The 15955-nt window shown below is 33.3% G+C and overlaps 1 protein-coding gene across 3 annotated transcripts; it reads left to right on the top strand.

Moving 5' to 3' along the window:
• On the top strand, nucleotides 6782–11813 carry LOC109337913 (filament-like plant protein). 3 transcript variants are annotated; one of them, XM_019575003.1, is made up of 5 exons: nucleotides 6782–6921; nucleotides 7498–7657; nucleotides 8472–8814; nucleotides 9291–10867; nucleotides 11192–11813. In XM_019575003.1, exons 2-5 carry the CDS (start codon nucleotides 7502–7504, stop codon nucleotides 11585–11587), a joined length of 2472 nt encoding a protein of 823 aa, XP_019430548.1. In that variant the 5' UTR covers nucleotides 6782–6921; nucleotides 7498–7501; the 3' UTR covers nucleotides 11588–11813. The 3 variants fall into 3 exon arrangements, with proteins under 3 accessions (XP_019430548.1, XP_019430553.1, XP_019430560.1); XM_019575008.1 differs by lacking the exon at nucleotides 6782–6921 and adding an exon at nucleotides 7156–7316; XM_019575015.1 differs by lacking the exon at nucleotides 6782–6921 and having other exon boundaries at nucleotides 7502–7657; nucleotides 8475–8814.

The raw sequence follows: 15955 nt of genomic DNA, 5'->3' as shown, positions 1-15955 counted from the left end.
GTCAAGATATATTTTCTAACCAAATCTTTTTAATATATGCTTGAGAGAATTCAAGTTTAACTAATTGTGACTTCAATATCTCATAAATCAACTTCTTTTTAATCTTATTAAATAACATGAAGTCATAAATCAGTCAATAGCAATTGATTTCTCACCTTCACTCTGAGTAAAAAAAAGTTAACACATAAAAAGTTTGTAAGGGAGAAATTGAATTTCACCTTGATATAAAAAAGAGAGTATTTTGAGAAATAATCTCAAAGGAATGCCTATAATGTATGTTTATACTTTATATAGAAATAATCTAAAACCTCTTATTTTTTACACTTGTATAGAAATCTGTTTTAACTCAAAACCGTTTCTAGGGATAACAAAAATATCCGCCTCATGGGTACCTGCAATGGCTACCATAAACATAGCTTATGGGTAGGAGCGGGTACCCGCATATTTATAAATTTATTTTTTAATTAAATAATTTATATATATTACATTTTTATTATTATTTTATAATGAATTTTAGTGATTAAAATATATGATAAATTTATCTGCATATTTATTGATTATTATAAAATATATAAATATATATTAAAATTTAAAAACTCGTGGAGTACCTACAAATACCCACTACCCGTATGGATACCCGCAAATAAAGCAGATATGAATATAGAAAAGTACTACTCGTTCCATCCTATTGCCATCCTTAACCGTTTCTTAATAATGTGTTTAGTTTTGTATAAGTTGCAATTCAAAAAGGAAATTGGATGAAGGGAAGTGGCATCACCTTATTATTGTACATGAAGTAAAAAATAAAGTACAACTCCACATTAAAAAAAAACCTAAATAATGTTGCACCTTGTGTTGTATGAGGTGCATGGAAGTCATCATCACCTTTTAAACTTGCCATAAGAAAATGACATAAAGCAATTGGTGACCCTACATTCTACTGTCCTGTCACAAGTGACACATTTCATTTTTGTTTCAAAGATAAAACAACTTTTCACAATTTGCACTATGTAGTAAGCAAACAAAGGGAAAAAATTAACAATGTAGTAATAGGATTCCTCTTGAAGTCATACAACCATAGTCAAAACAAATCAAAACCAACAAAGTGGACATTAATCTCCGTTTAATATAAGTGTCAATTTTTTGCTAAATAATTTATAAGTGTTGTTCTCAAATTTTAAGGTAGTATTAATTACTCACTATATCAATTATGCTCTTGCTTTCATTAATATGAAAGAGAAAATAATAATTGTAGAGTTAAATGGTAGATGAATTAATAAGATGGCTTTTTTTTTACAAAGAATGAATGAAGAGATCCTCTCCTTTACTAAATTCTTTAGTATTGAATGTGATGATAAACTTTAATTTTTTATTTAACTAAAAAAACCAATCCTAGGATCTTGAATCTTATGATTCTCACACATAATATAAAACAAGGACATTAAGTCATACATGAATCCCTAAATCCATGTTATTTGATCTACTCATTTGACATACTTTTTGAGAGAGAGTTTTGGTATGATGGTCTTCCTCAACCAAATCCTGAATTCTTTTTGGTACCTTCGTTTTATGTCTGATGAGGAGATGTGAAAACTATTTGTGATTTGGTATCTTGGAGACCATAACCATTCCTTATGTGTTAACTTATAGGGTTCTCATTATCCCCTATAGGCCAACCGTTTGGGTATCCACTCATTAAGCTCATATTTGTTATCAGTTTTAGAAGTCTTATAAGTTATCATTAATTAGATCATTTGTTTTGTAACCCAAAATAAATAGCTGATATAATTGTATTAAATATATGATGTCCACCTTAATTAGAAATTTATGGCCCCGAAAGCATTCAACATAACCAACAAAATAACAACTAACTGTTCTTGAGTCCAATTTTCTTTCATACGACCTATAAGGTCGCGCCTCAGTTGGACAACCCCAAATGTGCAAGTATTTTAAGCTTGATATTTCATTAGTCCAAAGCTCATATGAGGTTTTATTAACTACTTTACTTAGCATCCTATTAAGGATGTAAATTGTGGTCTTTAAAGCTCTCCTCCAAAGAGAATCTGGTAAGGAAAAATGATTAATCATACTTCTCACCATATCCTTAAGAGTTCATTTTAATCGCTCAACAACACCTTTCATGCTAGGTTTGCCTAACATAGTGTATTGCAGAATAATTCCAAATTCTCTTAGGAAAAAACACATATAACCCTTTCACAACATTTTTATTGTTCTTTCTTATCTTATTCTGAGAGGTCATAGCTAAATGAACACTTTCACTCTTATCTCCCTATAGTCTCTCTTCCTATTGCACATAGTCCATCTGAGTGTTATAACTCACTTTGAAATGCCCAAAGTGTGCAAGAAGCAAGATCAAAACCAAGTGCACAAGCAAGTCATCACTAAGCTCTAACTTAAGTGACTTGGGTTTTGATGCGAGATTAGACATCTCCATAATATACTCCCTTATATTTCATATGTCTTTATACTTCATGGAGATGAGTTTAGCCAAAAGGCTACTCGTCTCCGCCTTTTCATTTTTGGCAAAAAAAATGTTCTATTTTTGCAAGGAATTTCCTTACACTCTTACCTCATAAATAGAGTCTCGAAACGCTTCGGGAATAGAGTGTTTCATGATCATTAGACACATTTGTTTAGAGTCTTCCGATTTCTCAATTTTAACCTCATCAATGATTTCCATAGTAGAAATGATTTTTTCCACCTAAAGTGTCACATCTAAATCCATACAGCTGAGAATAATTTCTACAGCTTCCTTATAGACCTTAAGGTTTGCCTCATTCAACAATGAGATGTTCTTAATTTGAGTAGAAATATTTGCAGCACTAGTCAAAGAACAAAACAAATTGCAATCATTGTTGCGATTTAACTCACTCAACTTCAATACTTAAATTCAAATGATGGTGGGGTACATCACGAGTTACCTAACACAACATTAATATTTAGTCTTTGGACAAAAATATTAACTTGTAAGTGGTACACTCAATGTAGTAATCAAACACTGATAATCAATTCTATCAAACAATAAACATTTCTTTGGACTGACTTACTATTCACATGGAAATTCATATGATTATCACATATTTATTTCTACAAGTACGTTTGTAATTTGGGCCAAATAGTAATCTTCCTTTGGGCCGATCATTATTTGCATAAAATGCAAACATACAATTTGTTTGATATTTTATATCAATCACTAATGACACTCTTGTTTGTAATGGTCAAACATTGATCATAATTCATGTCAAATAATAAACCCTTCTTTGAACTGATTTGCCATTTACATTGCAACCTTATAATAATAACACGTTTACTATCACATGTGTGTATATAATTCGGCCAAATAATAATCTTCTTTTGGGCCGATTAATATTCGCATGGATACATATATGCACTAGCATTTGATATTTATTATGAACAATTCATAGAAAAGATGTCACTTTGCGACTTCATAACCTTAAAATGTCAAATCCAAATGCAAAACCATTTAGTTGAGTTTGATTCAACATAACCTTAATCCAAAACATATATTATTTATATCCATGTATAAATACATATATCCATTATAGCTTATTGATAGCATTGCACCATTCTCATTCTCAATAATGGTCTTTTTCTGAATTTTACATAATTTTTTATATCATTTTATACATGATTAAACATGGTAGGGCAAGAACAATGTTTCAACAATAACAACTACTTAATAATACAATTAGCCACCAACCAATTCAACGAACCATAAGTGTTGCAGTCATTTAAACAAACAAGTCAGGTAATTTATATAAAATAAGACATGTTCACATAATAGACCCATTACAAGATACCCAACACAACATCAATTTCTAGTCTTTGGACAGAGAAATTTATTCGTAAGTGGTACTCTCAACGTAATGATCAAATATTAACAATTAGTTATGTCAAACAATAGCCTTTCTTTGGACCGACTATTATTCACATGATTTTTTTATAATTGTTACTTATTTATCATCACAAGTATGTTATTATTTGGCCAAATTGTGTCTTCCTTTGGGCCGAACATAATTCACATAAATAATCTCATACTCATCTGTGTAATTTTAATCAATTTCCACAATAGAAGTTACTTTGACATCATATTGCATCAATTAATTCAAAAATAATTACTAGACAAAAATAAACAACATGGGTCTGTTATAAAAAAATATAATCTTGTAATTAAAACTTTTAGATTTAATATCTTTTATGATTAACAAATCTAATCGCACAATATAATTCCAAATCCAAAAGATATATTACATATATATCAACCCATAAAAATGGATACAATCTTAATCAAATACAAAAATAGATCCAGATTGAAATGCATAAAAAATAGATGCAAATAATAGTCATAAGAGTTAATGTAATGTTCATGCACATATCTGAATATATACTCCACTGCATGTTGCAATGATTCATAATACAAATTACTCATAATTCAAATAAGCAAAAGCGGATAAAAGTTAAACTCATTATTACTAAATACCCAATTTTCATAACCTATTGCGAAAACATAAAAATCCCCAAATTTAAAAAATTAGGGTTTATAAAAAATTTGGGGGAAAATCATCTTTAATGGAGAACCATAAAATTCAGAACCTAAATTTGATACCACTTGTTAGATATTTCCTGATCATTGGTGAAATACCAATCCTAGGATCTTGAATCTCGTGATTCTCACACATAATATAAAACAAAGATATAAAGTCATACCTGAATCCCTAAATCCATGCTCTCTGATATACTCCTTCTCCTTTGAGATACCTTTTGAGAGAAGAGTTTTGGTATGATGGTCTTCCTCAACCAAATCCTGAATTCCTTTTCGGACTTTCGTTTTCTCTCTGATGGGGAGATGTGAAAACTATTTGTGATTTGGTGTCTTGAGGACCATAACTGTTCCTTATGTGTTAACTTATAGGGTTCTCATTATCCCTATAGGCCAACCGTTTGGGTATCCACTCGTTAAGCCCATATCCATTATCAGTTTTAGAAATCTTATAGGTTGTTATTAATTAGATCACTTGTTTTGTAACCCAAAATAAATAGCTGATATAATTGTATTAAATATATGATGTCCATTTTAATTAGAAATTTCTAATCATTACCATCACCTTATTATTGTAGATGAAGTAAAAAACAAAGTACAACTCCACATTAAAAAAAACCTAAATAATGTGGCACCTTGTGTTGTATGAGGTGCGTGGAAGTCATCATCACCTTTTAAACTTGCCAAAAGAAAATGACATAAAGCAATTGGTGACCCTACATTCTAGTCTCATGTCACAAGTGATACATTTCATTTTTGTTTCAAAGAGAAAACTACTTTTTCACAATTTGCACTGTGTAGGAAGCAAACAAAGGGAAAAAATTAACAATGTAGTAATAGGATTTCTCTTCAAGTCATACAACCATAGTCAAAACCAACAAAGTGAACATTAATCTCCGTTTAATATAAGTGTCAATTTTTTGCAAAATAACTTATAAGTGTTGTTCTCAAATTTTAAGGTAGTATTAATTATTCACTCTATCAATAATGCTCTTGCTTTCATTAATATGAATGGAAGACAGTAATTGTAGAGTTAAATGGGAGGATGAATTAATAAGCTGAACTTTTTTTACAAAGAATGAATGAAGAGATCCTCTCTGGTAATAGATTCTTTAATATTGAATGTAAGAATAAACTTCAACTTTTTATTTAACTAAAATAATTAAAGATCTAGACCGACTATTAATTCTTTTTGGTACCTCATATTAGAGAGAGTTTAATACTAAACTTTCCAAAAATAGAGAAGATCTCAGTCCCAACTATTAGAATGTGGATCCTATCGAATACTTGAAAGTCTAATCTGAATGAGATGGTGACATGTGTCATTTAAAAACTTTCAAGGACTCAAATTTCAAATTATTTTTAATTAAATTTTTTTAAATCATTAAATTAATTTGAATACAACATTTCTGTACTGGACTATTAGGAGAGGATCCCAGCTCCAAATATCATGGTGCATGAGCATGGGCGGGAAGAAGAGTAACTCTCAAGTTCAAATTAGTAAATTAAATGAAGAATCAAATGAAACAAATAAGAGACATTTTGGTGAAAAAGCTGAGAAATGTGTTTGTGAGTGTGGTCACACACCCCACTAGCATAAACACACCCTTGAACTTCACACAAACTCTGACAACATCTACAATCACATGGCCCCTTGTTAAAATAAGTGTATGCATTTAGAAAAGAAAAGTTAAAAAAAAAATTAAGCTAAAAACAAGAAACAGAAACACCTTAACCCAATCTATTATCTTGTTCTATAGCTGTGTGATGTAGCAGTTGCTATGTGAGTGCTTACTGTTACTGACATTCTATAGATTTTTTGCCTCCCCATTTTATTATTATCAGGAAATACTAGCCACAATCTCATGCACACTAGCTAACAAATTTTAAAGGGTAAGTTTTTATTAGAAGGTAAACTATTTAAAAAATATATTTTTATATTTAGTTTTAATATTTTTAGAGTAAAGAACTATTTTGTTCTTTCAAAATTTGTGCTTGTATCCGAAATTTTTTAAAAACACAAAATGGTTCAAAAACATTAGATGCATGTTTCAAATTAGTTTTTTTAAATAATTTTATTGGATTATTTTGATTTATATTTATGATGCTGGACTAATAGTTTGAATTTTTATTTTTGTTATAACCGAAATTATTAAAGAGTAAAAGTGGGTATTTAGTCTTCTATTTGTAATTCGTAAGTACTGTTGTCATCTATCAGTGAGGCCAGTTTAATCAAAACCAACCTGCAGAAAAAGCTGGAAGCCAACAATAAATGGAAGGAAAGGAAAAACACTGAAAATAGAAACAGAGATTAAAGTGCATAGAAGAGAAAGTCGAAGGTACTTGTGCCAATAAATAACTAAGTTTTTTCATTGTACATTGAATTTTTGGGAACTTTTGATGTATTTCAGTTCAAAGGCTGAAATGGGTAACTCATATTTTAGAATCTTTTGAATTTATTACTTGGTAAGAAGCTTCAGTTTTTTTCTCCTACTGTTTCATTACGCTGGGTCTATAAATTTGATGCAGAATGCTTTGAAGCTATTAGATTTTAATTTCAATGATGTTCTAAGAACTATGGCTTTTTTTTTGCCATGATAATGGAGCTAAAAAAATCATTTTTTTATCTCATACCTTATTTGATCAAGCTAAAGTTCACTTTTTTATTCTTGTAATAGTGTTTAATGTGGGTTTGGGGTGGATTAAACAAAGCTGGTGAAGAATGTTAAGCAAAGTTATATCTTTTTTGTTGTTTAAACTACTAAAATTGTTGAGGAGGAAGTGTATTTCAGCATGTAACAAGCTGAAGATTTGGCTACAACTTTTTCATATTTTCTCTTCTTTATAATCTTGAATAAGGTTTTGTGGTTTGTTTTGGCTGAGTTTCTGAACATTTTGTTGGGTAATGTCTGCAGATGAATGCTTTTCAATTTTCAAGGTAATATTATATTGTTAGTTTCAATGATGGATAAGAAGAGATGGTTATGGAAGCGAAAGTCTTCTGAGAAGAGCCCTGGTGAAACTGAAAGTTCAGGATCTGTGTCATCTCATTCTGAGAGATACTCAGATGAACAGGTATGATAATGAATCCAGCACCAATTGCTCAATAAGGTGTATTAAGAGTTGTTTTAGGCTTTGATCCTTTATTGAAACATTTGGTTCTTTTTTTTATATCTCAAGTCACAAGATTTGGATTCTAATTTGATTCCTTTCTTGTATGGTAAACAAAAGATTCCTTAGTGAATGAATTTTATCATTCACTTACTCGCAAACTTAGATGCTTTTCTTTGGTTGTTTTTACCTCTCGTATTCTTTATTCTATGTCCTAATGTAGATGAATATACAAATAAAATTGTGCTCATAATTTATAATGATTTAGTCACTACAAATGGTTTGTTTTGATTCTTGTGGCACCAGTAATGTTTCTGGAAAATGTTCCATTTTTGAACATTATTAATGCATAAAGGGTATTTTCCCTTCTCCAGGTCTGTCTCCCATGTGCAAAACATGAAATAAATTTCTATTTCCATTTTAGACAATAAATGACCCAAAGACATAGCTTCTTACTATGCAATCATATTTGAAATTAAGTTCTCATTTTATGCAGCCAGTATTTAGTAGCTATGCCGAAATTTAAAATGGATCCAATGTGGCCGATGCTTGTTCAGTGCATTCAAGAATGTATTTCGAGTTTTCAATAACTTTAACATAAAAAATCTTATTCTTCATGCCTTTCTCCTCCTGGAAATTGATTTGTGGTCCTGATACTGATAGTTCAGCATGCAATAGTCAATTAGTCATGCTTCTATATTTCACAAACAGAACAAAGTACTATAAACTTTTGTCCTTCTTTCTCCTTAGAAGTATAATATTTTCATGTCCTTTAAAGCAGGAAGAACCAAAGGAGTCTTATAATGGAAGCAATCAGTCACCTGATGTCACGTCAAAAGTCACAGCCTGTGATGAAGATGATAATGTTAGTTCAAATATCAGTGCACAATTTCCCGAAGAAGTCACCTCAAAATCTGTACCTACTACTGGCATCACAAATGATGGTTCATTAGAGGGAGATGAAAATGGAGAAAATGAAAATATAAAAAATTTAAAGGATGGTCATCTAGATGATGGATTGAAGAATATGTCCGAGAAGCTATCTGCAGCGCTTGTAAATGTCAATGCCAAAGAAGACATGGTTCAGCAGCATGCCAAAGTTGCTGAAGAAGCCATTGCAGGTACAACTAATGTTAATAATATTCAGTACATTCCTCTATTGCTTTCTTTAATTTTAAAAATAACCACCGATATTGCTTGATTATCATTCCATCCTTCTTAGCTTCATTGGGTGGCCCAGTGCATGAGGTTTAGGGAGGGTAGATGTACGCAACCTCACCCACACAAGTGGAGAGAAAATTTCCATTAGACTTGTCTCTACAAAACAATTCAGCTGATTGTTGAACAATCAAACTGCACAAGAGAAATTCCTATTCCTAAAGGAGGGTTAAGTAGGGTTTATGGAAATTAAATGTCAAATTGCATCTGAATTATGTCACTAGTTTATTAAGAGACTTATATATGATCTATCATAAGGTGTACATGCTGACACTATCATAATGATTATCTCCTTGTTTATTTCCCGGATATATTGTTTTCCTTTTGTTTCTCGTTCTCCCTTTTTAAGATTGTGATTGCGCCATTTTCGTTAACTCAGGCTGGGAAAAGGCTGAAAAAGAAGTGGCAGTATTAAAGAAGCAACTCGATGTAGTCACTCTAAGGAATTCAGCTCTGGAAGATCGAGTCGCCCATCTAGATGGTGCACTTAAGGAGTGTGTTAGGCAGTTAAGACAGACAAGAGAAGAGCAAGAAGAGAATATCCATGACGCTATAGTGGAGAAAACTCTTGACTTGGAATCAGCCAAAGTTGAACTTGAGAACAAGCTTGTTGAGCTTCAGAGAAAATTAGATGCTTCTAATGCCAGATCATCTATTGATATTGGCATGTCTCAAAAGGTTGAATATTTGGAGAAAGAGAACATGGCTCTTAGGCATGAGCTCCTAGCTAAATTGGAAGAGCTGGAAATCATGACAATTGAGAGAGATTTAAGCACTCAGACTGCTGAGACAGCTAGCAAGCAACATTTAGAAAACATTAAGAAAGTCGCTAAACTTGAGGCAGAGTGCCGGATACTAAAGAACATTGCTTCTAGAGCTTCCTATGTTAATGATCATAAATCCATTACAGCATCCTCATTTTGTGTTGAATCTCTCACAGATAGTCAATCAGACAGTGGTGAGCCGCTTAATGTAGTGGAGATTGACACTCAAAAGATGAGTGGCTCTGAACTAAACAAGTGTGAGCCAAATTGTTCTGACTCATGGGCATCCGCACTAATTGCTGAGCTTGATCAGTTCAAGAGTGAAAAGTGCAGACAACAAACCCCATCTAGTTCCGTTAAAATTGATCTTATGGATGACTTTCTTGAAATGGAACGACTTGTTGCATTGCCCGAGACTAAGAATATAAACCTTGTCCAAGAGCCAGTTGTTGCCAATCAATGCAGTAATGAAGAAACCACTCTCAGAGTGGAGTTTGAGACCATGAATCAGCAAATGGAAGAACTGAAAGACAAGTTAGAGAAGATAGAAGCAGAAAAGGCTGAATTAGAGATAGCTTTGACGAATAGTGAAGAGCATATCGAGGAGTCCCGACTTCAGTTGAGGGAGGCAGAAAATAAATTAGAGGAGTTGCAAAGAGAGCTAGAAAATGCCTACAAGTCAAAGCAAATAGTAGAAAATTACCTATTGAGCATGGAGGCAGATGCTCAAACATTATATGCAAAGGTTGATCTATTAGAAGCAGAGGTTGTTCAGGAGAAGGCTTTGTCAGATGAAATTGCAATGAAGTGTAAGGACTTAGAGGAAGAGCTAGAAAGCAAATCTGTGAAGGTTGGCTTGTTAGAAGCAGAAGTTGACAAGGAGAGGGCTATGTCGGATGAAAATGCGATGAAGTTTAAGGACTTGGAGGAAGAACTAGAAAGCAAATCTTCAAAAGTTGAATTATTAGAAGCAGAGGTTGATAAGGAGAGGGCTGTGTTAGATGAAATTGCAACAAAGTGTAAGGACCTGAACGAAGAGCTAGAAAGCAAATCTGCAAAGGTTGACTTATTAGAAATAGAGGTTTATAAGGAGAGGGCCGTGTCAGAAGAAATTGCAATGAAGTATAAGGAATTCGAGGAAGAGATACTCAGGTCAACAGCAAGTTCATATGGAGAAAAGAAGATTAAACAGGTTGGTCACCATGGAGATCTAAATTAGGGAATGTTTGTGTAAACAACTTAATTATAGGCTTATTTAATAAGCGCTTATAACATGGCCTTTCTATAAGCTTTTTTTAGCTTATTTCATAAGCTTCTATATCTGATAAACTTGGTGAAATAAGTTATAAATAGAGCTTATGGGAAGGTCATAAAATATTTTCATTAGCTCTTCCCAACACCTACTTAAGTGCTTATAGGATAAAATAATGTAAAGTAAGTTTCTTAAAATCTCTTCCTAACATCCCCTAAATGTTCTGCACAACTAATGTATTGCTTGTGATTTTTTCTGTGTCAGGAGGACCTAGAACTAGCTGCTGGAAAGCTTGCTGAGTGCCAGAAAACAATAGCATCTCTAGGGAATCAATTGAAGTCACTGGCTACAATAGAAGATTTCCTTATTGATACTGCTAGCATTCCTGCGAGTCCTATACTTGGTGCTCGCGCTAGTGGAGAAATGTGGAAGCTGCATTCAAATGACACATTTTCGCCTAAAAGAGATTCCATTTCTTCTAGGATTGCTGATGGGAGCCCATGTCCTTCCTTAAACAAAAATGAAGAAAGTTCGCCACTTTCATCATCGTTGTCAACTTCATCGGCTGCGTTGCCAAATCATGTCAGTTCTGAGAAGAGTAGAAATGGCTTTGCAAAGTTTTTCTCTAGAACCAAGAGTGGAATCAGACTTGAAATTTAGTGAGGATATATTGAATTAACTATAATGTTAGTCATTCTTTTCTTGAAGTTGTAAATCAGATTGGTCTTTTCATTCAAAGAAAAGATTTAATTTATCATTTTTTTCCAAATCTTTTGTAGGGTCTGTTGTGACACTTGAACCAAGAATTAAATTTTGAATGTTGTTCTTGTGTATCTCTGATCTGTCTAGTAAGCCTTAACATGTTATGAATTTGAGAATTTCTTTATAGCTGATCACTCAGTTCCATGTGTCAAAGCATACTTGAAAGCTTGAGGTTAAGTAATTCCATCACTAAGTACTATATGTAGTAAGCATTTATTTTGATGTTTCATTTATTAATGACATCAAAGAGATATTTAATGTTGTTAGTTTTATTCTTTAAAGGGTTAATCTATTTATTATACATAAGCTTGAAGTGAGAAAGAAAGGACAGTGGAACTACCACATCAACCCAATTTCCATTATTCATTTTAAGCCACCTCATAAGTTTGTTTATGATGTCAACTTATGGTTCAATCCCTTTCATGATTTAAATGTCCTTCCATTTGAAGGTCCAGTTTGGTATCTTGTTTATGGGGAAAGAGATGGAAGAGCTTTGGAGGTTTTATAGTGTCCTCTAAAACTCTCTCCATGCTTATTGTTATCGTCCAATTTGGATTTTTTTGAAGACAAATATCAAAGTAGTTAAATATCTTTAGTAAAATTTTATATTTACATTTTTCTACATTTTTCATTGTTAATTATATTTTTTAAAAAGAATAAAAAATATATTATTTCATTATCATTATTTTAGTCTAATCTCATCTAATTTCACAGTCTTAAATATGACAGAAATTTGTTTTCCTTTCCTTTTCTTTCTGTCATCATTCTTACCACTTCATATCTCTCTTTCCTTTTTTCCGCATAACTTCCAAATATAACCTCACATAAATTACACTTCTAACATCTGTCTCCTTCAACCTCTTTAATTATACAGTTACAAAAGTAGATACGGGCTAGAGTGCAGTATATAATAATCGGATAAGTATTTTCTAAAGTATGTATTCACTCCGGATTAATACTTAGTGAATTAAGATCTCTATGTACTTTATCAAATCAATATGCTTACTTTAGAGTGATTTTTTCCATACTTAAACAATCTTATGGGCTATGGCTATTCCAAAATTCTTAAAAGTAAAAAATGTATTATAATTTTGAAAAGTATGTATCATTTATTTAATTTAAACCTTTAAATAAGAATTTGTTCTTTTCTTGTATCCTTAACAACCAGTGTCTTCTATATATGATCATGCATTTATTTTTCAGCTACAAAAAAAAATGTTCTTTTTGCTTTCCATGCATTTGCTATCTTCACTGGTCCAGAAACTTACCTATGGTCCTAAGCATAAATTCAAATTGCGAACCCCATCTCACCCACAATATTACGGTAATTGTGGATGTCATAACGTAATCATATTAGATCGCATTTGGGTCATATTAAACTGCACCAATATAAAAAATATTTTTTTACTCACAAAATAATTTACATCGCAATAACCACAATCACATTAACTACAACTGCAATTTAAAATAATGGTTCTACGCATGATGGAATTGGGGAGTGCTATCCCACAAACATATTTCATTCCTATAAAAATTTATGCCATTTGTATTTGCTGTTAAAATAAGTGTAATTCAAAAGTTAGGTAATATAGTTGCAGAAGTTTCCATATTAGGAAAGTCAGTTAGTTGAATTAGTTGAAAAGCTTGCTATATATAGTAAGTTTGGTGTTTTTGATTTTGATACATTCATATACAAAGAAGTACATCCATTCTACTCATCCTCTCTTCCTTTTCTTCTTAATTCTTCTCTAACAAACTGGTATCAAGAACTGATTTCACCATGGGACCAACGAATGGAAGTTTCCCTGCAAATCTCCCCATCCTCGACGGCAAGAATTGGAATAAATGGCATATCCAAATGAAGGTGATCTTTGCATACCAAGAGGTGCGTGAGGTGGTTGAAGAAGGATACCCTGCACTTGCAGAAGGTGCTACAGATGCTTTGAGGGCAGTGCATAGAGAAAATCAGAAGAAAGACAACAAGGCTATGTTCTTCTTGCATCAATGTGTTGACAATGTACACTTTGAGAAGATAGCCTCTGCAAGGACAGCAAGAGAAGCATGGCAGATTCTTGAAGCTTGCAATAAGGATGCAGACCAATTGAAGAAGGTGAGATTGCAAACCTTAAGGCGTCAATATGAATTGATGCAGATGGAAGTGAATGAGAAGGTAGCAGAATTCTTCAATAGAGTGATTGTCATCACTAATCAAATGAAGGCCTCTGGGGAGACAATCACATATCAAAGAATTGTGGAGAAAATTCTTCGCACCCTAGCACCAAAATTTGATCACATTGTTGTGGCAATAGAAGAATCAAAGAATTTAGCAATCCTGAAGGTTGAAGAGTTGCAGGGGTCCTTAGAAGCACATGAGCAGAGAATGATGGAGAGATCTAGTGAAAGATCACATGATCAGGTGCTTCAAGCACAAACATGGAAGAAAGGAGGTTTCTACAAAAGGGGAACTCGAGGAAGAGGAAGATTCAGAGGTGCTTCTACTGGTTCAGGGAAACAAGTCTTGAACTTAGAAGGAGGTGAGCAATCAGAAACATCCATAAGAAGAGGTTCACAGAATTGGAGAGGAGGCAAGAGAAGGGTTGATAGGAAGTCCTTGAGGTGCTTCAATTGCAACAAGATTGGTCACTTCTCCTCTGAATGTAAGGCACCAAGTAATGAGGCTAACTTGGCTAAAGAGAATCAGGAATCAGATGAAGAACCTGTCTCTTTGATGATGCTAGCAAAAGAAGGTAACAAACATTCTGAAATATGGTACATTGATTCAGGGTGTTCTAACCATGTGACTGGTCACAAAGATTGGTTGATCAATCTTGATGAGAACAAGAAAAGTGGAGTCAGGTTTGCTGATGATAGACACATCTCAGCAGAAGGAATTGGTGATGTGATGGTCAAGAAGGAAGATGGAAAAAATGCAGTGATAACTAGGGTCCTGTATGTTCCTGGTTTGAAGAGCAACCTCATTAGCATGGGTCAACTATTGGAGAAAGGATTCACTCTGCATATGAGCAATGGCTATCTTGAAGTTTATGACACTTATCACAAATTGATCTTGAAGGTTCCTCTCACCAGAAATAGGACCTTCCAAATCAAGGTAAATGCCTTAAACTCACATTGCTTGGCTACTGAGGTGGAAAAGGATAGTTCTTGGTTGTGGCATCAGAGATTTGGTCATCTGAATTTCAAGGATTTAAGCCTGCTAAATTCTAAGAGCATGGTTTCTGGCTTGACTCATATCAAACTACCTTCAAAGATCTGTGAAAGTTGCTTGTCAAGTAAGCAGTCTAGATCATCTTTTAGTACCTATAGTGCATCTAGATCAAAAACTGTTTTAGATGTGATATATGCAGATGTATGTGGTCCAATTGATACTATATCAACGGGAGGAAACAGGTACTTTGTATCTTTTGTTGACGAGTTCAGTAGGAAGATGTGGGTTTACCTGCTCAAAACTAAGGGAGAGGTCTTTGGAGTGTTCAAAGTCTTCAAGACCATGGTAGAAAAACAATCAGGAAGGTATATCAAAGTGCTTAGAACAGATGGAGGTGGTGAGTTTTGCTCAAAGAAGATGGAGAACTTCTGCTCAACTCATGGAATCCTACATGAAGTTACAACTCCTTATACACCACAACATAATGGAATAGTTGAGAGAAGGAACAGAACCATCCTCAATATGGTTAGAAGTATGTTGAAGGAGAAGAAGCTCCCTCATCATTTCTGGGGAGAAGCAGTAATGACTGCTACCTATGTGCTAAACTTGTGTCCAACAAAGAAGCTTGGATTTCAAGTACCTGAAGAAGTGTGGTCAGGACAGAAACCATCAGTTCAACAGCTCAGAGTTTTTGGTTGTTTGAGTCACAAGCATATACCAGATCAGAAAATGAGAAAGCTGGATGATAAGAGTGAAACCATGATCTTCCTAGGATACAACTCAACTGGTGCATATAAGCTGTACAATCCTAGAACAAAGAAGGTAGAGTTCAGTAGAAATGTGTTGTTTGAGGAGCATTTGGCATGGAAACCAGAAATTGTCATTGATCAATCAGTAACCAGAATTGATATAGAACCAGAACAGGCTACACTTGAGTTAACTAATGCAGAGGAATTGACAACTGATGAGTTAGTTTCATCAAGCCAATCTCAAACAGAACAAACTCAAAGACCAAGCAGAAGCAGAACTAGACCAACAAGGCTAAATGATTTTGAACTCTTTCAGGACTCTGAGTTTGACAGTGAAGGAGAAATAATTCA

The sequence above is a fragment of the Lupinus angustifolius genome, chromosome LG02, assembly GCF_001865875.1.
Source record: "Lupinus angustifolius cultivar Tanjil chromosome LG02, LupAngTanjil_v1.0, whole genome shotgun sequence".
In the NCBI taxonomy this organism is placed as follows: Eukaryota; Viridiplantae; Streptophyta; class Magnoliopsida; order Fabales; family Fabaceae; genus Lupinus; species Lupinus angustifolius.
The sequence above is the reverse complement of the archived record's forward strand: the minus strand, read 5'-3'. Positions and strand labels throughout refer to the sequence as shown.

Bases quoted from the DNA above. Each gene is read 5' to 3' on its own strand.
- LOC109337913 (XM_019575003.1), top strand. From the start codon at position 7,502: ATGCTTTTCAATTTTCAAGGTAATATTATATTGTTAGTTTCAATGATG. The intron at 8,815-9,290 runs GTACAACTAATG...TCGTTAACTCAG, and splicing joins TGCTGAAGAAGCCATTGCAG to GCTGGGAAAAGGCTGAAAAA. The intron at 10,868-11,191 runs GTTGGTCACCAT...TTTCTGTGTCAG, and splicing joins GAGAAAAGAAGATTAAACAG to GAGGACCTAGAACTAGCTGC.